Below are 24,188 nucleotides of genomic sequence, written 5' to 3' on the forward strand. Positions count from 1 at the left end.
ACATTAAAAAGGCATGCTGTGACATACTATTATGCATGTCGATACAGAGGAAGCCTGGAGAAGAGAAGGCTCCAGGGAGACTTTACTGTGGTCTTTCAAGGGGGCTTGTAAGAAAGACAGGGACAAACTTTTTAGGAGGGCCTTCTGCAATAGGACAAGGGGTAATGGTTTAACACTAAAAGAGGGTAGATTTAGAGTAGATGTAAATAAGTATTTTTTTACAATGAGGGTGGTAAAACACTAGAACGGGTTGGCCAGAGAGGTGGTAGATGCCCTGTCCCTGGAAACATTCAAGGTCAGGCTGGACAGGGCTCTGAGCAACCTGGTCTAGTTGAAGATGTCCCTGCTCACTGCAAGTGGGTTGGACTAGATGACCTTTAAAGGTCCCTTCCAACCCAAACCATTCTATGATTCTATGAAGTTATCAATGACTTCATACAGAACTGATGAAACATATATGGCCTAGTGATACAGAATAAATGCTCAGCCTTCCCTTTCAGTATCAAATGCTTTGTCCTTGGAAAATGCATTTGTCCATAACTTTTTTTTCTAAAGGCTGATGAAAGGTTCGCCAGTAATACTATATAATATCCTTGAAAGAATATTGAAGACAAGATGTCAGTGTCTAATGGCAAAAGAAGGTATTTCTGTCTTACATACAGATAACATATACAGATAACTTACTGTTGCATTTTTCCCCTCTATAGCAGTCAAGGATAATGAGTTCAAGAGGAAAATGGTAAAGAGGGAAACTTTCTGACCATTACAGACAGATGGAGAAAGTAACTCTGAAAAGCACCCTAAATGATCAGAGAACTACGGTCAAGCAGGTAAAACACCAAGCTGAAGACTAGCAAATAGCTGTAGGCGATGGGTATGCAGCCATCAAGTAATGACAGAGCTATGTTTCTGTATTGATTTTTCTAAGGACAGAGAGTTTAGACTGATGTTTTGAAATGTATAGGTTGAGGCAGGGCTGTGGAAAGTCATGCAGACTTTCTAGGAAATGGCTTATCATAAACCAGATTATTTTTAAACTTCTGCTAGCACTGCCTACTATTATCACCCCAAGTACTTCAGCTGTTGTAACATCTGTAAAACATCCATCCCAGGGAGAAGAAAGGGCCTGACTGATAGGAAGCAACGCACAACTGACACTGCATCAGCCAAAGAGCTGTAAATCACAGCCCTTGCCCTCCCTATACAGGGAAAACCAGCAAATCTCTTGCACTTAATTTGTCTTCATAGGCCTCTCACAGCTAGGCGGTTCACAGCTTTTCTAATTTGTGTACTGGCTTCAGCAGCCTGTGATGACACCCACAACTAGAGGATCAGCATGTGCGCCTAAGTGCTTCCCAGCCACAACCTAAGGCTGGGGCAACAGAAACTAATATTTTGAAAAGTCTGCGTGAGTCCAGTGACTTGCAGTAATGAAAACTGGTATCAGCTTCAAAAGCCAACAGCACCTAAGCAAGCGACATGGCTAGCACCGAACCTGGCTGCCTTTATTTTTGTAAACCATGTGATTGAAATTGTCATGGCTTAGTCAGTCAGGTACAAAAGTACAGAAAGGCTTTTAATCCTAATGAGACACTTTTAACAACTCCATCATCAATCCCTGAAGCTTGCTGTAATATAAAATTCTAACAAGGCTCAAACCCAGTGCAAGACAGGCTACAAGGAGCAAGTTCAGAGTGCACAGTACTAAAAGCATTCAGCAGATAACACAAATATGTTTTGAATAAAAATGCTTCTATACATACAAAATACTTATACACAGATGTTTATACATTTGTAGTCACATATAGGTGCAAAATACTTCTACAGAAGTGCTTAAAAGAACCATCTGTATCATTCACACACCAGATTTGACATCTTGTCTGTGCCCTACCTCAAAAGATAAATTGGGTTTTCATAGCATGTGAAACCCAGCGAGATATTCTTGTATTCGATTCAAGTTGCAGTGAGTATTGATTTTAAATGCATGAAAGGCACAAACACTGCACAACTGCAATGTGTAGTTAACAAGAATATTTTAAACTGTCACATATTTATGAGTTTCTCTAAAATATCACATCTGTGATCAGACAGATAACAGCCTGAATAGCCCTGGGGACCTGGATTTGAGCCTTGGAACCCATCTCACATCATTTATGACCACAAGTTTTCCTGTATAAACATCAGACCATCAGCAGATGCACAAAAAGAAATGTCTCTGCAGTCACAACCCTTCCTTTCAGGTAAACGCAAAAGCAGTAGCTTGTTTCCAAGAGTTCTGGTGTGTGCAAGCAGAGAGAACACATGTCGCTTAACAGCCCTTTCCCCATCTTTCTGAGGAACAGGCCTCAAGCCAATGTAAACACTGTGGATGACATTTCCCTATAACCTGCCATCCAGCCTACCCTGAATGTAAGAAATGGTTTATAAACCGCTGAGTAACATCCTATTGAACTTAACCGAGCCAGCAGTGCAGACGCCCACCACACTACAGAATTAAATCCTTTGGAAACATAAATAGATACAGTATTAACTAATATTGAGACACACACATCCTTTTGTGAGGACACTCGGGAGACTGCAAAACTGTGACTCAAGTATTTGCATGTATGACTTAACTTCAAGAAAGTGAGGAAGTCCAACAGGCAATAAAATGTGTGTTTAAGTGACTGGCTGAAGCAGACTGCAGAGGCACAAATTAAGCCTAATGAACATCTTTTCTAGCACTGTCTTATTGGCTTTGAAAATGAAAATAAACTGTTATTTGACACAAGTCAGAGACAGATGAGACGTGAAAGTAATGAGAAAAGTCATTAAACAAAATTCCAAAGTGAACAACTGGGAGAAAATTTATCCTGCTGGCCCTACAGCCTCGAAAATAATTTTCCCTCCTCTGAAGTGGTTGAGATAAATGATCTAACTGAAGTTAGAGGAAAAAAGACAGGTTAAATCAACATTCCCTGTTACTCAAAATAAAGAAAAAAGGAAGAACAATAGCAGACACCTCATGTTCAGTTGCAGGAATACCAGCTGAGCCACACTTTTCATTTGATGATCATTCCCTGCTGTGCTTAAGCTGAACTAAACCAATGTTTATATGGCACAACAGAGCTAAAATTACTTGTCTTTTTGGATGCTCACCGATTCCAGACCAATGCTAGCCCTCTGATTCCTAGGTCTGGAAAATGATGGATGGCAAAGATTAAAGGAAAGGTATCATATGTCTATGAATGTGTATTACAGAAAAGTGATACTTTATACTATAGGGAGTGAATGAAATGCAGGGGCAACACCTCAAGATTGCAAAAAAATCTTTCACATTCCACTAAAATATATGTGAAGTTTTGGTGTGATTTTATAGACCATATATTTTTATTTAACAGATCAACTTGAGAGTTCCTTAAATGCATAAACAGAAAACATATTTTTGAAAGGCCTTATTAGCACACTACAGGTAATCTGTATCAGAGATGTAATTGGAGATGAGGAAATAACAACACATCAATACACCAATAACACAACACAATATGCCACATTTTTCCACTGTGAGGTTCCAACAAGACCACACTTTGGAGCAGTCTTTCATGGGGGTTCTTGTCAGGGACATACATTTCACCATTCCTTTTAAGTTTACTGAATTCTGACCAGAATACAAGCTTCTGAAATATCGCAGTTTATACATATTCAAGGAATTATGTTAGGGTTTGGCAACATAGGGAAAAAAGACTGCAAAATGCTTATTATTTTATCAAGTTCTAAAAGACCACAAGACAACAGAAAGAGATAGAAATGAGAAGGCAACACAGGAATATTAGTAACAGCTCCAGAATCTTGATGGAGCAGTCTCATAGCAAGGCATTCATCCTACACCTAGCAAACAGGGCCAAATCCAAAGTCTATGAGAATTATATCTGCATAATTTCCAAGTTACCAGTCACTTCTACTTTCTGACTAAGAACTTTCTTGCCCATCTCCCTAACCCCAACTTGTTGTCACAAACACATCAAGATCAGTTTCAAATACAGAGCTTTCAGGGTCTCAGTGCTTAAACAACTCAAACAATACATATTGGTAAATTATCATGCTTTTCATGCCTGAAAAAGGCTAAAAGTTAGCATGCTCTGCCAACAAGGTGAGTTAGTGGAATAACCAAACAAAGAGGACAAATGTGAAAATTAAGGAGCCAAATGGCAATGGGATTAAAAGCCCTCTCTTGCTTGTACTGAACAAAGTCTTGAAGGGAATTAAAATAACGTTCAGTCTCAGAGGTTATCTTTTACTGTAAATATGAGCATTTAATACTAATTATTACTTTACTGACAGAGTAACATCAGAAGAAAAATAAACATTTTACGGCTTTGTTTAGCAACAAAATTTGTGTTTTGTTTAGCATTATATAATTACACAGTTTTATTAGTAAAATCACTGGCTATCATTCAAAAAGAAATTGAAAATCCGTACTCAGTGAGTAGATGATCCTTCCCCCCCCCCCCCCCCCCCCCCCCCCAAATTAATGGAGAACAATATTCCTCAAACAAAAATTACCTTTAAGACTGTTCTGAACTTCTAACGCGATGTCGAGGGCATTAAATGGCAAAACCGGTTCATTGGCAATTTGCAAAGTCACTTGTCCTGTTAGCTGAAAAATAGAAAAAAAACCCAAAACCCAGTTATAATAATTTCTACGGATTTAATAGTCAGCATTTCTTTTGGAATAGCACATACTTTCATTACATTGGATTTTCAGGGAATAATTAAAAACCCCCATAAACACAAATCTGTGAAAAGCATTACGACCTAGACCATTGCTTTCTAATATGTTAAAAAATGTTACAAGATTACAAGTTATGACCACACACAAAAATTCTGGTTAATACTTTTTCTGTGGACCTAGGAAATTGCAGCAGTCTCTGAAGGGCCTTAGTTTTGCCTTGTTTTCAAATAAAACACCTCAACATTCTAAAAATAGGAATGAGTTCTATTTTTTTTATGTAGTTGTTTAGTTTTAGCTATTGGATTTTTAAAGTTTACACAAGTAAAAAAAAAAAAAAAAATCACAGACATTAATAAGCTTCAGATCAAGCTCGTGGCTAAATGCAAGCTGACCTGAAAACCAACTGCATTTTGAAGAGATATGTGGCAACTTGATGCATGCAGATGTCCAACTTCCAAACTGGATAGAACACTACACACTCTCTGTAACTTACAGAAAAAAAAAATCCCAAATGAGTGAAAGGGAACTCTCAGTCCACTCCAGACTACACGCTAGCACCTGTCATGAAAGTCAGTGGCACGGATGGTTCTTTTCAACAGTTCCAGAGATGAGGCTGGGGACTGACTGGCCTGAGTGCTTTTTTTCCACTTGCAGAAGACAGGCTCTCCAGCTCAAGGCTTAGCCACGCCACAGGGGCTGTGTATAGAAATATGTCTTTCTGCTGAACTATACCTAGCCTGTGATTAAACAGAGGATTTCAGTCTCTAGGCTGCCAAGTCCATCACTGTTCACGGGAGCTATAAAGACACACTGACAAAAACATGCAAGAAACTTTCATTCATCTTCTTCGTATCTTGATATTGCAAAAAGGAAAAAAAATACCTGTAGGGCTGTGCTCTAAAAGGGAATGATGGCTGTGGGGGATGGTGATCGTGTTGATAAAAATGTGGACTGAATAGAATCATATTGTACAATACTTCCCAAGGTGCTGGGGGGGGGGGGGGGGGGGGGCGGTTAGAATAATATCTATCCTTCAAAAGCAATATGATAGTTGCTGTGCTGAAAGCAGCATTTTAATTCTACAATACAAAGTAGTAGGAAAAGACAATACTAAGGAATATTAAAAACAATAGTAAAGCAATTGAAAAGGAAAACTATCTCCAGGAAAGTGGATGAAAACAGGGTAATATAAAAAAGACAGGTTTCCTGAAGAAAGATTAATGGAACCCCAACACTTCTCGGAAAGCATTAAAGAAATGACCTGGCCACAGACTGATTTGGGTACAGAGACTGAGGGAACATGCTGTATATCAGGCTGCAACCGACATCTGAGCGGAGACACACTGTGAAGCTACTGAGATTTACCTCTAGAGAATACGATATTGCAAAAGGCATGAAGAAAAAAAAAAAACCACCAAAACTTACCATATATACAGTGAGAAAAAAATAGGAAGGAATAACAATATGTCAGACTGTTATCGGAAAAACTAAAGAACTAAGAGCGAACTTGAAGGAAGATGAAAAATACTGTGTTTGGACATCTTTGTTGAAATACTACACAGTAACCCCTCATGAAACTTTTCTCCAAAACTACCCAACTGCACACACCATTAATGCTTGAAGGTTGTTATATTTTCTATCAGTGATTATACACAAATATCTAGGTTGAAAAGCATTAAAAACATTAGTTAGAATATCCGAGGGGTATTGCGGAAATAAAATAATAATAATAAAAAAATATATTGTTAGCGCAAACAGAAATCTGTAAAAAACTGTACACAGACCAGGTTCATATAATACAGCCATAAGCAACTGCAAAAAATCTGGTTCTAAATGTCCAGATGCCATGCAAAATCCTTCCTTGTCCTGCACAGAAATCTTTGCAGATACAGCTGCCCAAAATATTAACAACCAGTATTGCTATGGAAAAGCAACTGTGGCAATGAAGGAAGTAACATCATATTAAAGATGAGGCACCTATATGGAGCATGAACCCACTGAACCCTAAATAGTCCTGTATCACATGAAACATTTTAATTCTTCCCTGACACCCAATTTCTGTAAAACTAATTCACTAATTAAAGATACATTTCCATAGGTATATTTTAGAGGGGGGGGGGGACATGAACAGTTATACAGTGCTACTGATACTTTTCAATCCACTACTGCAATGTTTAAGGACACAAAAGTATGGAAAAAATGCTTCTTTTCTGAGGCATGAAAGTGGCATTAAAGAGGAGAATACTTTAGTAAGTGTCTTTCCTTTTCATCATTATCTTCTACAGAACCTGGCTTAATTTTTAAAAGTTCTTGCCTTATTTCTGTTTTTTCCAAGCAATTTTATTTTGCTTTTGACTACGTAAGACCAAAATTGTTTCCTCTCCTATCCAAATAAAGTATACCCTCAAAATCTTATGATGGACTGAAGCATTCTGGAAACTTTATAATATCTCTGTATGTAATACTGCAGATAGTTGTGTTTTAGTAAAGAGGTAAAAGTGTGTGTTTGTTTATTAAATCACGTAACTTTGTAGACTAATCTGGAAGAAATCAATCACATTAAGGAAAGCTCAGAGCATTGATTTGAACAGAGTAAGTAATAATGCTGCAGAACCATATATCAAACCCACATAATGCAGCAAGACAGAAAAGGCTACTGATTTCTTATTTATAATCTTATTTTTGGATATACCATTCCCTCGAGTACAACACTGAATATACATGGAAAACAAAGACAAGTTTCTGCCCCCTTTTCTCTGTTGAAAAATGGTTCAGACTACCTATTGAATTATTAAATGCAAGAATAACTTAGCAAAGAGTAAAGACAAGTATTTTCTTATAAAGTGAAACGCTTAAGCTGCATAATTGATTCTATTCCCATTCTGAACTGGTTATAGCACTAATGACAACTTCTCAAATAACATTTATACATAATAATATATACACAATACACACAATAATTGATGTAACATTTGCACAGTTATCAAGACTAAAGAAAAAACGTATAGTTCAAATGCTAATTGATTCTGAAATGCTTTTCTTATACAATTTAAAATGCATATGCAAACGAGTATGTATTTAATGAACCTCCAACTACTTTAGAGATAAATATTAATACAAAACAATAACTGTAGTTATACTGTTGTTCTTCGCTGTGAGGGTGGGAGGCGCTGGCCCAGGCTGCCCAGAGCAGCTGTGGGTGCCCCGTCCCTGGCAGGGCTCAAGGCCAGGCTGGACGGGGCTGGGGGCAACCTGGGCTGGGGGGAGGTGGCCCTGCCCGGGGCAGGGGGCTGGGGCTAGGTGGGCTTTAAGGTCCTTTCCAACCCAAGCCAGTCTATGGTTCTATGTATATTGCAAAATAAATTTGACTATTCAAAACAGGTTTATACAAAGGTAACATTTTTTCAAAGTCTTTTACCTTACAGTGTAAACATCTTTGTAGGAAGGAAATAACTACTGCCCCTGCCTTTATCTCTCTGAAACCGTGCAGATCCCAGAAGCTAAAACACCCCCCAGACATTCAGAAATGCTGGTGCTAAAGATGAATCAGTATCACGTGACACTTCCTAAATGAAGCAGTAGGGTCTTCCCTCTTACAAAGCGTTATAACCCACTCTTTTAGGAACAATGACTTCTTGCAATTCTACCCAACTTATGAACCTAATTTCACTATAAAAGTCAGCTCTCAGGAACATCAGGTGGACCTGCACCACTCCCCAAAATACTGGGACAATAAAATACCTAGATTAAACACACAGAATATGGTCATTGATGTAAATTATAAACATTCTTTATCTTTTTAGATGTTTTACAATGTAAATAAGGAAACTGAAATGGAGTTGGAGGGAATCATCACAGTAATTTGCTTTTGGTGAGTATGTCGTACCTGTTTTTTCAGTGAGCTAACCTCAGTTTTCAAGGCAACTCACTTCCTCAGATACCCAAGCTCCTACGAACAACTCAAAGTACGTCTATTGGCATGCAAAATTTTACAAAAAGTTGAATGCTTAAAATCTAGGATACAAAAATGTGAAAGGCTCCACTCAGCCTTTTGAACATAGATTCAGGTTTGCTTTTGGGGCATGCTGTTATTGATCATATCTTGCAGGGACATGTCTTACATGTTATCTCATTTTACGGACAATGCAGGTATGACAACCAATTTTCCATTCTGTCATATAATAAGAAACTTGTTAAAATGAGTAAAATGAAAATGTATGTAGTGGATATGGAGATATGAAAACATTATGCATGACAGAGATCAATCTGCTAGAATAAACATCAGCATATAGCGTGCAGGCAGTTTCTTTAACACCAAAGTTCATGTGGAGTCTTGGGTTTTGGTATTTTTTTTATTATTATTATTGTTTTTCATTTTTGTCTAGTGAAATTTGAAGCTGTGTGCTATATCTAGCCTCCATGCTATGTAAACCTCAGTGGGCGTAAGTGATGAGCATTTAGGACATTTTTAGTCACATTAAGAGTGCTAAAATCTTAAAAGACATCTCTCTCAGACCTCTTCTGAGATGCTAACTTACAAACAACATAACAAAAAAATCAGGTAAACTGTAATGCTTATGCTTTTGTGAACACTGCTCTTCAGTAGTGCTGTACTCCAGTTTTACCTGCTGGAACGAATTGAGACACAGCTACTTGAAACCTGATTTTTGCAGTGGCAACTCCTTTATATTTTGGGCCATATACCTACGCAGCATACTTTTTCTTCCTTCCTGCATTCTATAATTTTCAGGGGTTTATTACATAATTTTATCTGTGAATATTAGCAACACTTAACCCTACTGAAACCTGTGCACTTTTAGAGAAAACTAGCATACTCATGACAGCTGATCTACCAAAATCCTTAACAACTCATACTAGAAAGCAGATAATGTACCAAGTAGTACACCTGTGTAGATTCCCAACTACAGACTCAACAGACTATACGTAAGACTCCATACTACAGATGCAATCCTTGCAATTGATCAGCATGTGACACTGAGCGACTCGTTTGAACTCTGAGCCTTAATTTCCTTTAACATCAGTATTATTGTTTTTGACTCACACTTGCCCTCACTCCGTCTCCCTTCACACATTATCCATGGGGTTCATCATGAGGAAAGACCATGGAAAGATACTGTGCTGTTTAGCGTAATCAACAAAAGTGTGTTGAAAATAACAAGGTTTTTCCCCTTTTTTTCTTGTAAAGGTGAATAAACAGGTTTAACTTTTGTGGCTGGCTGTCACACTCTCTAATCTCAGCGGTTCATCTTTTTGCATGAAGGGGTCTCTCTTTCCACACAGACTGACTAGCAGAATGACCTGCTGAGATCTTTTGACATTAACCCAAACATAAACAACAGTAAATAAGGAATAAATCTCTGCATATATTAAGATCTCCTCTCAGAGCCACAACATTAACAATCTCAAATGTTAAAATAATCAGCCTTCCCCAACCTCTCCACCCTGCAAAATTAAAGAAATATTTTTGATAATACCAGCAAATCTCCTGAATCTGCTTTCTGCTTGTTTCCTCCTGCCCTCCCCCCTGACTTCCTTCATGTTATCAGATTTTTTTTAATTAAGCATGAGAAAGTGAGTCTATTTAAATGAAATCTCTGATTACCTGGCAATAATATAATTTCAGCACCTAGTATTACTAGATGAATGGCAGCAATCGTGAGACTCATGATAAATTCATGTGCGTTTTTAATACTGGGATATCAATTCACTGTAGAAAAACTTCCTGCATAATCAGTCTACATACTTTTTTTTCTTATATTCACCGCCACCCAGAAACGTTAACTGCTTCATATAAGAAAAGTCAGAGGCAGGAGCATGAGTAAATAACCAGTTCTTCGAGCCTCTATTTTTCTGAAGCAGCACATTCCCTTGATTAGACGGAGAAATAGAAATGTAATCACAAACATGTTTGCTTTGCAATAACGGTGTCAACTTTTGAAAATTCAGAACATTTCAAAAATTCAGCAGTATCATATGTGTTTTTTGTTGTTACTGAAATCTGTCTTGGCGCCAGGACATGTGTTTACGGTGCAGGTCAAACGGTATTTTGGGGTATCGGACATTCAGTTCAACACGGAGTATTTTAGGTCAGTAGGGGGCGCTCTGAGAAAAGAGTAGGATGAGTCTATGGCTACGGCAGGTGAACTAGGGCAAAGGAATTTGTGACAGCTGTTCCCGACCAAGGAAAGTATGAGGTCTTAAAAATATTAAAAACTTAATTTCAACACACCCCCCCCTCTATAATTTCATATTGGTTTATTTACTCTCAGTATAGAAAATACTGATTAGAAAGTAAAAGTGACAGTGAACAAAAACCATGGTATTGTCCCTTTGCAGGGATCCTGTGAACAGGTAAGGAGACTTACCCAACTGTATTACCGTGGCACACAGCATTAGGCATCCCAAAGTTACATATTAAGACATGCCAGAATTATGGTAGCTTGGGCTGCTTACTCTGGAGTACAGAAGATCTCTGTTTATGGGATCATAGGCTACGTTTTCAACATGGCTTACGATGAGATTCTGAGGCACTAAGAAATTAAGGGCAGAAGTATTCTCTTATGTGATTATTTGCTTAAAATATAATTTGTTGGCCAACTTATTAATATAAAGCACTTAGAGCAGTGAAAGTCCATTTCCTATAGAGTTCATTGACAGCTGGGAGGGATCATTTATCCCATTGTTTTCAACTACTCGCACAAAAAAAGAGACTCTAGTTCTCTGCTTTGTTTTCTGTGTACATGTAGAAATTCCTACATTTTAAACTATATTTACATAAAGTATAAGGAATATACAGTTTGTATAATTTAAATGCATTTATGTTAATGTTCTACTAAGTGTAAATTAAAAACAAATTTCAAATTGTATTAATTTCTAGTGAGAGATTCTAAGCCCATGCCCTGGGTTGTAACTCCATAAGGTTATACAGTTTCTTTCCACTCACTTTTACCTTCTGTCCAGATCACCAATGAAAGGGATATGAGTGAGGACATCAGGGGCCATCACGGTGCTCCTCACACAGCAGCAGGGTGCTGCGCAGGGGTGCCTTGTGTCCTGCAAGATGTCACTGCTTCCCAGGGCGCTCTGTCACGGGATGTGCCCGACACCAAGAGCGCTAACAGGTTTCAGACAGGACTAGTCGGCCTCACGCAGGGCACTACACTGCTGACTACTAAAAATGACGATCCAGATTCAATCTTCAGCTGTGGTCATAGGAGAAATACAATTCTTCTAAAGCATTCATCACTAGCTACGGTCAGAGCCTGGGATGCGGGCTGAAGCCTGGCCCATTGCGGTGGTTCTTATGCTCTTGCTACCGCAGCGGCACAGAACAGGGATTATTAACTCAACTTCCAAGATAATAGCTTTATTGAGTTAGGCTTGGCACTGTGTAAATGAACTTGTACTCAGCCTGGTTTGTTTGGAACTGAGGCAGAGCAACTTGATGTCTGTGCAGAATTCACAGAGTTAATGCTTACATGGGAAGCCACAACGTTACCTCAAGCAGTTCCTGATGTGGGCAGTTTAGAGGTGCAGAAGGGTAGCTGGAAATGGAGAATTTCTCAAGTGCTTTATTCTTTTTTTTTTTTTTTTTTTTTGGCACATGAAGAGAAATTGCCTGTCTTTGAAGTCTGCAGGTAAGTAGCAATAATTGAGGAGAGTTTCTGATCATATATTTCATAGCTGTGTACATCAAATTGTAGCGGTACAAATTCACTTCTAGAAAGGCCACTAGATTCAAGCCTCTTGTTAAAAGAAGTTAATCACTTAGACTTTTCCCTCGTGTGCATAATAATGAACATTGCAAAAGGATGTAACAGAATGCTCTTCTGCAATTCATGAGCCCTGGGTGATGAGGTCACACCACGACAATACAAATCTTTATATCATTACAAATCCTCACATCAGATTTCTTAAAAAAGTTTGTTCTAGTGTTAATTCTTTTTCATATCCTCCTTTAAAGCCAGGTTGCTCTGGTTACCAGCTGCAGACTTGGAGAGTGACAAATAGAGAAAATTTTCCTTTAAAGCTGAATTATTTACATATTAGCATTCTCATAAACCAAGATGCCATCATTGCACAGAAAGTGACCTTTTAAATGACTTAATTCTCAGCCTCTTCGGGTATAGCAGGAGGAGGGGGAAACTAGCGCTAGATCCTTTTTAAGGAAGCAACGTTAACTGCCTGAAGCTGGTTACAGGCAGTCCTGGGGAAATAGATTTAGCTATACTTGTGGTAGAAAGAGAAGTATATCGTAAGATAGGAAGCAAAATTTGTTTCCACATATCAGAGACAAAGATCTCTAAATGACAAAGATCATGTACAGAAATTGCATCTTGAACAGATCTTTACTGCCTTAAACCAAAACTACATAGCTTTTAATTTTTTTCTTTATTCGCATATGGAATACAGATATTCAAAGGATAAAACATGCAGCTAGCTAGTAGTGCACACACTTTAGGACAAGAAATGTCAAGTATTTTTTCTGATGTAAGCCATTAAGGAAAGTTTAAAGTAAAGAAAGTGGATGCAAACTCAGAATAAAAGACTATGATATATCAGTGTAGATTCCTGTGTACTGGCATGAAAAAGCAGGATGGTGTGATTAACAGTTTGGACATCATACCTTTCCATGCTACCAAAGACCTTCATTGTGTTTGCTACCAGTTAATGAGTATCGGTACCTTTCCCTGACTTATGTACGTCTTTAAGACCGCAATCAGGATGTTAGGACAACCAGTCACCCTTACTCATGATACAGGATAATCAAAAGACAAGATGATAGGACTCAGCAAGCTAATTGATAATTCTGTTAACAGCTGCCAGACAGTTTGCTGGGTCCTGCCGGTCTACAAGCCTACAAGTCAGACAGTAATGACTAGCAGATAAAATAAGCAGCAGTGCAAGTCTGCATTTAATCACCTGGATTCACAAGGACTCTACAGAAATAGGTATCAGCCTAACAAACGGTACTTTGTCTAACAGTCCTAATTAATTAGAGTATCTTCTTATATGCTTCAAGACACATGCATGAACCAAGAATCTTCCGGAATTAGGACCAACCCCAAGATCATATATTCAAGGACATCCAAGTATTTGCTAAGTTTCTATTTGATCTGTAAAGCCAGTTCTTCTGCCGCATCCACAGGACTCAGTCTGAAACTCGTGGCATTGTTCAGCACTAGATAATAGTCATCAGACGAGTGCAATAATACAGAAATCTGCAGTAGGAAGCTGCAACCACAGCTTTCAGTTTAGACCTTGATATCATCTTTTTAATCACTCCCCTTTTACAGAAATGGATTTGATTTAATTGAACTCCTAAGAAAAAAAAGTCTCTAATCACACTTCATCAGCATGCAATTATTATTCAAAAGAAACCATATGTACTATTAGGCACTCTTAATTAAAATAATGCATATAATCTGTTTCACTACCTAACAGTCATTCTCCTTGATGTTCATTATTCTTTTTCTTCCATTATTATGACAATACATTTTTTTCCTATTTTTCCTCATCTCTCCCCATTTCATTTACACATTTTTTCAATGTTAATGATCATGATATCAGGACACTGAGCTGTGTTAATACACCACCAGTCTTAAATCTCATTGCATAGCATGACCTTCAAAATGGGTCAGACCTGACTATGGGGATTTGTGAGAAGATGATGAGGAAATGCTGTAACAGGAGCCTTAAACTATACTCTGTTTTGCCTGAATTTTATTTACCATTATGGTATCTTCTAAGTGGGCATACTGAAGGAAGAATTTGTGCTAGGCAAAAGAGAGACAGGATTTGGGGAGAACCAGTGACAGCGTATGGCTAAAACTGAATCTAGGAGTTGAAGAACCTGAAGAAAAGCATCAATGAGGGGTGTTGAAGCAATGGTTCCTTGAGAAACTTGGAAAAGTTGGGCAGTCAGTTCAGCATAGACTCAACAGAATAAGCATTACAAAAAGATTCATGAGAACGTTACATATTAAAGTCTCTTTATCCTCTCAAACTCAGAAAAGCTAAGATACTGAATGGTTGTATAGAGAGAATACTGTTATTTTCTCTCTTGTTGCCTCTTGATGCAAAGGTACCTGAAATTTTTCCACTTAGGTCACCCTAATCAGTCATGATTGGAGCACTGACAGTTCATTAAACACGACAGACTAGCCCTGAGGGAAAGACACTAGTGTACCACAGTGCTGAGGATCCAAGGGAAGCTGAAAATGCATAGCTCTGTGGTATACAGCTCATTGAAAAGACCCATAAATAGAGACACGTTCCACTTCAGGTGGGATATATAATGGGATGGATAATACACTAAGGCTACCCCCCAGAAACCAGGCTATACTGCAATATCCACACAATTTCTTTGTTTAGCAATTGCTTCCATTAGAGTTAGATTCTGCTCTTTGATACACTTGCATAGTAGTTACCAAGCCAGAAAGGTATTTAAGTTTCTTACTAATATCATAATTCAAAGATACAAGTTCTATGTATTTTTCACACTACTTTTCAAATCAGAATATTCAATCTTCAATGTATACTGTGCAAGATACATAGAATAAGAAGTAACCAGTTGACTTAAATTAATAATTTGAAATTTAAACCTCAAAAGGAGTTCTCAAACCTTCTCCTGTAATTAAATAGCGTAACTTAACGAATAAAGGTGGGGGAAGATCGGTTGTTTTATTTTAAAAGAAAACATTAATTAAAGATGAGTGTTTGGGACTGAGCAACCTCCCCTCAGGCTTGGGGAAAATGCCAGTTCTGACAAATTTTTTGAGCCTTAGGGAATCCCAGGTCAGTTTGATGAACCTACTGAAGTATTTTATAAATAGCTGGCATGCTCCTGAGAGTACCAATTTACCTGAAAAAGAAATTCCCTCACCTTTCAAACTTATCCCTGAGCAACAATGAATGAAGACCTAACACATACTGTTCCATATCACAGAATATTTCTATAAACAGAGAAAGAAAACTCAGAAGACTGTCCTGTGCTACAGAATGGCCCTCAAAATTCATAGGGAACCCTAGCAATAAAATTCAAACTATCTGAAGGTAGAATTGAGATTTATTACCACATCTGGGACTGTAATAATACACCTGTTACTAAGATACTTAAATGATGATGGCCATTTCGTTCCACTGCACCCTATCTTTATGTGGGCTCTGTATTAAAATGATAAAGGCAGCATGATATAATGGCAACAACAAAGATTAAATAGAGAAGCACATTTAAAAAGCATATAATCTTACAACACTGCAGGAAATGTTACTACTTGCTCAAACGACAGCAGTTACTGTTAAGAAAAAACCTAAAAATCAATGTTTACCTACAGTACTGCACCATGGTTGCTCCAAGTACTACCTGTCTTAAATATGATATTATCTATAATGACCATTAGTATTTAAGCACCTCAAATGCACTACTTGTCTCAGAAAACAATTCGGAAGACATCTACTCCAAGAGGCTTGCCACCTATCTGAAGCTTATCCAATAGAACCAACCAAAGCAGCAGGGATATGGAATACCACAGCCACCGGTTACTTGGCACTATCTGACAAGCCTTGTTGTAAGAAAAAGCTTAAATGCAGGACTCACCCTGTTGGTACGCATTGTGTTTTTGTTAGCTTCTGGTCTTGCTAATAATTCCTTTTGTTTTGGCTTAGCTGAATGCCTATTTGTCTCCAGCTTTAGATTAATTTTCTGGAACAAATGGGTTTATCGTAAGAGATCTCAGTGTGGGTAAATAGACAAGGAGACAAGTTTTGCCTGAGTATTTCCAAATGTAAGGACAAGAAGGACGGAGATCTGATGACTGTATGGAAAGAAGATGAAAGGGGTGTTGTTGAAGAGACTGGAGAGTGGAAGAGATGGGGTTTGAAAGAGGCAAAAGATTTTGAAAGAAAAACAAGTTGGAATTTGTTGCACAACATCAACAGGAGCCTGGGGAATTTCGGAAAGAGGAGATGGCAAGATTAAAAGGAGAGCTGAGGAAGATAATTTTGGTAACAACACTGTAGATGGACTGCAGGGAGAAAAAAGACTTGCAAGGCAAATGTGTCAAGAGAAGAGAAGATTACAATGCAGAAAAGTGGTTTGATCACAGAGCCAGGGAGAACAGGACAGATTTTTAGAAATACTATAGAATGAAAATGTATGAGAGGAAAATACTTAATAATGTCCTTCAGCATACTGTAATGAGTGTGTACTCAGCATAATTCCCCCATACTATGTAAAATTCCAAATAATTTATCCCCCAAACACAAAAAGTACTGCAGAATATGGCACTGATACACAGTGAACAAATTAGTGGGAGTGCTGATAGCATCAGAAGTGATATATGCATGCACATGTGTGTGAAGCATATACTGATCAGAGAAAAACTCATCTCAAAATTCTTCTGTATGTTACAATTGAAGACAGATGAAGTTACAGATAAAATTAGGTTTTCAGACCTAAAAATAAATTAACACTTTATAGAGTCTAAGTATTTTCTTCTCTCCCGTGCATTAGAAAGGCTATGTGTGTAGGCATTTGAAGTACTCTGAATAGCTTTGAACTAAAGGTAAATGTTAAAAGAGTCTTGATATCAGAGTGAAATTTCTAGAACATTTTCCACTATACATCATACATAAAAAATACAAACCACTGTGTATTCTCTGTATATTCAGAGAAACTAAAAAGCCCTACAGAAACTTCTGATCTCTTTGGTATACCATAATGCTGTAACAGCTTCTGAACCCCAATTAACAATATTTTCATTCAAGCTTCATCCAATAATAATAAGGATATGGGGCATTTCTGGGGTGAGGGAGTGATTAGAATGCACGTTTATTACTGGATTTTTTTTAAAAAAGAAACAAACCAAAAAAAGAAAAAACCAAAGGTTTTCATTTATGGACCTAATGAAAAAGATTTTAGAATTCACGCAGTAGCTGAAAGCAATAGGTAACAAGTAACACGATTTAAGTTTTTTAACACCTTAAAACATTAAATATTTGAAACAAGAAAAATGGAAGTGACGCTCTAAAACTTGCGGTTTCTAGGAGCTGCTAATTGCGTATCACTCAGCGGTCACGGTCCCCCATCGGGAGGGCTGTCCCAGGAGACAGCACCCAGGCACCTCCATGTCTGTCCATTCCCAAATGTTTAAATCTTTCACACTGAGAACAGCAGACACTAGACACAATATTAGATTATGCTGATTTGGGCAATACTTATTTTAACTCCACTCCTGCAGCATTCCCCTGCACAAAACCCACATGCCCCTCAGAGAGAGGTTTAACTGTATGTCTTCAGATGAGTTTATTGCCTTTTCTGCTTATTCTGCTCAAGAAACAACTGACATTTGCAAAAGAGGGGATGAAGGGGGAGGCTAGTACTATCTAAAGCAGAGGGTTTTATTTGTGCAGAATATGACATTAAAAGATCCCAGTAGCTATTAGTGATTATTAATCTTCAATTACAATAATAGCCATATTTAACAAAAAAAGAATAGGTTATACTGCAAGTCATGAAAAAAGCCTTTTTAATTGTCAGCCCTGCTAGTCTAAAAGAGCCTTCACCCTATTCATTCAGTTACCGTTCTGTAGTTTATAATTAAAGTGCTAATGTGTATCAGAATTCTTTGATCTCAAAATAAAGGACTCTTTTACCAAAGAAATTAAGAACACAGTAGTTACAGGAAATTCAAGTTTCCAAGTAAAAATTAAAAGAAACAACTAAAAAAACGTAATAAAGGAAGAACTATTTCTGTTGAATAAGAAAAAGAAAAAACTTTGTGAGTAGTCATTCTGGGTTGTGGAACAGTTCATCAAGTAAAGTGGCAAGAGACCTTTCTCTTTGATAGTTAAATACAATCTAGGAAGAAAGGAAGGAAGTGTACTGTACCAGCAGAAATGGGCTAAATGACCTCAAAGTTCTTCATCTTAAGCTAATGAGTAATTCATATGTCCTGAAATCTAACTTCAATTAGCATGAGTTACCATAACGATTCGTAGTATCTCATCCATGATATTTTATTTCCATTCTGATTTCATATTTGAGGGAAAAGCGTCAGCAGCATGTTATGTCACAAAGTCTGTCTAAATTAATGCAAATAAAAAGAATGATGTATAGTCATCTACACTATGTACAAGCATTATCTTAAAGACTCAAGGTCTTTATATGTTAAGACTCTTAATATATAATCTCATCTCTTGTAATGATTAAAGACAATGTAACTGAAACCTGACTTTAAAAACCAAAGGCGAAAATTCCCAAAATTACTTCTGACTTTTAGTCTGCTAAGAAGAATCTACTTGAGTAGCTAGAGGTGTTAACTGGACTATGTGTTTCCCCAGCCCAGGTCAGATGACAGGTACTAAAAGATGCTGGTAACTACAAGGGACAGAGTCAGCAAGCCAGCAAGATCCCACACCGCTTACCTGCCAGTACCACCAGTCATTTCTGAAAATGCAACTTGAGCTTTGGATAAATCTTTCAAAACTAACTAGTGGCTCAAAGAGGTGAGTGGACACTAGGCAATTGTAGCTCTTCTCTCAGCTCCAGTATTGTCATCCCTTCACTTACAATCTGCTTTGGAAAAGTGATCTTATTTGCCTCACAGGGGTTAAAAAAAAAAAAAGTCATCAAAGCCTAATTATATACTACTGCTATCAATCTGCATTCAGTTTCAATAAGTTTGGATTAGCCAGTACAATATATTTTAGAAAAAATATAAATATATTACTGTTGCTGTTTAGCAGTGTGAAGGATGTTTTTCGCATTTTTCTCTTCATTACTTTCTTTGAATTAAAACCACTAAGCCCTGCAAAAAAAGCAACACAACTCAGTCTCAGTGGACTAAAATAGCCAAACTGAAAGTGAGCAGGATCTTCTTTCTTAACATTAAAAATGTTTCTAGTAAAAACATGTGACTCAAGATTATTTTAAATATCTCCTACGTGACCTCTAAAAGCAAGATTTCTAGTTCTGCTGCCTTTTGAGACACTATGAAATCTGAGATTATTGGAACAGACAGTAATTTTAAAGTCACACTTGAAACATTTTTAAGATCCAACTAATCATAAAAGAACGGAAGCTTGAAAGTCCACTACAACTATGGAAAACATGGTAATAGTCCAAGAAACACAGTTACAGATCAGAAGAGGCTGTACAATCTTACCACTGTATATACTTCCCAATGCCCTGTTCTTTTCTTTGGCAAATACAGGAAAACGCATACACCCCAAAATTGAAAAGTTTGGGCATGCAGGACTTTACTGATTAGTTTCTTAGCTTGAGTTCCCGTAGTTTGGAAAAGCTCAGGCAAAGATAGTGGAGAATAAACAGTCACCAAATTTTTTTTATAATAAAGAAAGATTCCAGTGAATTGAAGAGGACTCTGAAAGCCAGGCTAAAAACCCCCATTTACTTCTGTCAGTATTAAAGTTTGGTTATTTTCTCTCCAAAAAGCCTGAATTGCTTCATGCGTTCAAATAAAACTTCAAAGCTGGTACAAAGATTTGGCTTAATAGCAAGGATGTGCTTAGTGTAGTTTCCAAGAAAATTTAGGGAATTGTCCAAGCTGAGAACAGAAATTTTTTAAAGGTACTCTTAAGACCTTTGTAACTTCACTGTGTTCTTTGCCTTCTCATAAAAATGAGAAGTGTTAACCTGTAAATCAAACTTATATTTCTTCCTGTTTACTTTCCAATTTTTCATGACTACTTCCATGTTTCTCCTATGAGTGATACACAAGACCTATGGAGGAAAAAGCCGAGTTCTAAATTAGTGTTCCTCCGGTTAATAACCTGCCAACAGCCTCTAACAGAAATGCATGAAGTACGTGAAAAAAAAGTATGGACAGACATGTCCCAAATAAAAGTTAAATGCAAAAGTAAACTCACACCTTAAGCTGTTAACATAGAAATGAAATCAAATAATCTCTCATGATAGACGTATTCTGGAGGAGGGGTCTCTGCTTATGTCCCTTGTAAACTGCTGTTTAAAAATAAAGGTGAGACTACTAATTGAATTGCTGCTACATATTTGAGTGTCTGGAACATAACTTGCTAGTAACGTAATGAAGAGAAACACATGATTATGCAAGGTATTATATATTTAAATCCTCTGTTTAAAAGTCATCTACACAACTTTAACAGATTACATTAGACAATATGAGAATAGGAAAAAATAAATGGGAATGAGGATATAGAAACTGCTTGTTAGCAACTTCTTGATTACAGAAGCGTTCTGCTTATAAAGCATCCTTAGGCACCGCCAAGGAGCCCTGCTTACGTACTGTCAATGCACATTGTGCAGTGCCCTAGAACATTTATAGTCAGCATGAGATGCTGTAGGTAAGAACATGAAGACGACAGTACAACCAGGTTGTAATATCTGAAGTGCCATGCTGCTAGAGTCTTCAAACATTAACTGAATCTGCAGACTCAGCCTCATCTTATAAGTGTACTTATTTCAGCCTAATTCATGTTCAATACTGAACTGTCTTTTCTAGTTTGTATAGGCTATGTGTCTAGCAAGTGGTCACTGTCAAGGACTACAGACTAACACTTTGTAGCAGTGAGGACTGTGATAGCATTACTTTGGTCAGTTATGTCATTGCCTTCCAAAAGTGCTAAAGGTCGAAGATATTTCACTAAAACCCCTTTTTCTTAAGTGCAATAAAAGGCATGATGATATAAATATTTTTTAAAGGAGATACTGGAAAATAGTGAGAAGTAAACGGTGTATTTTAAGGCAAAGAGGTCTTTTTTGTCATTCCTATGATATTCCCAGAAGACCAGCTCTATTTCTATGATCTACGTCAATGAACCAATTCAAGCTGAAATCTACAAAACTTGAAGGTTTTTAATGAAATGAAACGTATTGCAGTGGCATATGTCACAGCTTTCCTAAGTGTTAAACTAAGCACGTATACATTCGCCACTGAATGGAGGCAGGTTTTTCATTTCATATATGCTTATAATTATCTCAAGCTTACATGTAAGTCTTAATAGTAACTGAGACAAAGAAAACACAAGCAGCAAATAGGATCATACCAGTTTCAGTACAGTGATACAGTGAAAATACAGAATACAAAGACAGACACTGGAGGCCTTTTAAAAAATTTTCTTGACAGCTTCTCAGAAATAGCAGAAAATAGCAGAAACCCAAACCCTATCCAACCACATGCCTACTAGACTTATCTAATAGTGTCTTACTGTGCAGTAAAATCATCCCTATAAAAGAACTAAGCTACTGGATAAAGTATCTCTACAGAAGCAGGACAACTGAATTCTCAATTTAATGAAAGAACATGATGCATTTCTTGTTACCATTTCGGCTTATTTTTGTCCTCTCCAAATCCCATAACAGAGTAAATGTGCACGGCCTGAACTACAAGCAGGAAAAAAAAAAAAAAGTTTTAAAATTGAATGCACCAAGCAAAACCGCACGTTTCCATTTTTGTGTTCCTCACCAAGATTCTCACTTCCTTGCTTTGGTTTCTAATCTAGTTTTGAAGCACTTCAGTGCCTATAAGGATCATTAAGAGTGAAGTCAGAACTTACTCATTGGCATAACATACAATAATCTTCATAAAAATGCAATAATAATCAAAAATAATCCAGTATTTTCACAATGTTTTTGTGTAAATAGTGCATCTGGGACAGCTGATATCTTCAAAGAGCCAGCAAGCACAATCTGACTAATAGTACAGTAACACAATCAGTGGCTAGTTGTGGTAAACAAATTGCACATATAATACCCGTCACTATACCGAAAGCATCATACGCCTTTCAGCTTTAGACATTCATTTAAAAAGTTTATGTATCGTGCAAAAGCTCACCGAAGTTCACTGTCTTAGGTCTGGCCGTTTGGCGATATCAAGCCTGTGCTCCAGACTAGAATCTGGCATTAAGCACAGCTCCATCAACACAAAACAAAATAAAATGAGCATGTTCAAGTCCTGAGGACAATGCACTCCGAGCCGTCAGCTTCACTTTCCCCTAGAGACCCGGGACAGGCACAGTTACTTAGAGAAATTCCCATAAACAGCATCACTTCACCACTAGTGAATATATTGGGAAACAACTTCATGCACTCTAATATTTTCTAAGGGCTTGCTATTTTAAAAGCTGTGTATATATATTTGTACGTATTGATCTCTTCTGCTTTTAAAAGTCCACAAGGAAAACTTACCAGCAATTTATTGTGCATATAAATGGAAGATGAAAAGTAGATTGTTAACACTAACATATCATCTGTTTCTGGACAGGCTGAATGCATAAGATATTGAATGAGACACAGATTTATAGCTCTCTGTTTTGGAAGTAGCGCTCAGTTGTTAAAAATGTGCCCACATAGCTACTGTCTTCTGTTACATAATTGCACCACAACTATCCAAAGTTTGTCAGAATTTGGGTGCTTCTCCCTATGTTAGAACCTGTTTTCTCCAGCAAGCAAGAAAATCGTGTCTCATCAGTATACGACTGCCGAGTAAGGCAAAAGTCAAGACCTTCCAACTCAGAGGACACATCTCCTCCAGCAGTACGCTGAGGTGTGCTGAAGTGCATCAGCCAAGTACCTTTATAAAGTCCTTCACTCTCCTGCGATGTGGTCTGGCAAACCAGTGCCAGCAGAGCCCAGCAAGAGGCACAAAGAGGAGAAAAATTACATTTTCCAGGTATGGCTAGTGTTTTGTTTTTAAATAAAGATGCCGAATCTCTTCTCTGACAGCTAGTCAATGACAGACTGATGACCTAACAACTCTAACGCTATGATGAGATAAAAGCACTTGCTGTAGATTCAGACACTCACTGTACCCAAGTATCTTAAGATTTATTTTTGCTTACTTTTGTTTCACTGAGGAAAACAAATGGCTCTGGAGTATCATTGTCTTTCCCCAACAAATACAGATTAATTAAAAAATGTACCAGACAAACAGAAACAAGATTTTAAATGGAATTCTTTAATTAAAAATTCATCTTATCTATTAACTACATATTGTAATTTGGAAAAAAAAAAAGCTCTCTAAGGTCAACTGTAATTAAATATGTTATAGAGCAATACTGCCCTATTTGGTGTGGCAGTATCCACAAAAATATGGATGGATGTTACGATACCATCATACTGTTTTTCATTCTTTACCTTTTCACAGCTGCGATGACAAGGTGCTCTAACAGGTAATTTGTGTAGTGCAGGTCATGACGTATTTTGTTTTAGATACACACTGCACAGATATATGCATTTTTATGGGGTTTGGTATTAATATTTAGAAGTAGATGGAAAGTTCATAATCAAGACATAAATACCATCATGATCTTGTTCCCTTCCTTCCTGCCATGACTGTGTTTTGTGAGTTTGTTTACTTCTAATAGTAGAGAAGAATGCAGTAATATTTCTGTATGGAGTTACATCCCTTCAAACTTCTAGACGTAAGTAGGAGTGATCCATTTTTCAACAGAAAAT

The 24,188-nt window shown here is 37.4% G+C and overlaps 1 protein-coding gene across 8 annotated transcripts in view; it reads right to left on the reverse strand.

The window, feature by feature from the left end:
• NAALADL2 (N-acetylated alpha-linked acidic dipeptidase like 2) overlaps positions 1-24,188 on the reverse strand; it is a 504,178-nt gene that overhangs the window by 29,747 nt on the left and 450,243 nt on the right. For all 8 annotated transcript variants that reach the window (XM_055817254.1, XM_055817256.1, XM_055817257.1 and 5 more), the window contains one exon: positions 4,543-4,636. In XM_055817254.1, the coding sequence (XP_055673229.1) occupies positions 4,543-4,636 (94 nt within the window). The remainder of the gene's footprint in view (positions 1-4,542; positions 4,637-24,188) is intronic.

This window comes from Falco peregrinus, chromosome 12 (assembly GCF_023634155.1).
Source record: "Falco peregrinus isolate bFalPer1 chromosome 12, bFalPer1.pri, whole genome shotgun sequence".
Lineage (NCBI taxonomy): Eukaryota > Metazoa > Chordata > Aves > Falconiformes > Falconidae > Falco > Falco peregrinus.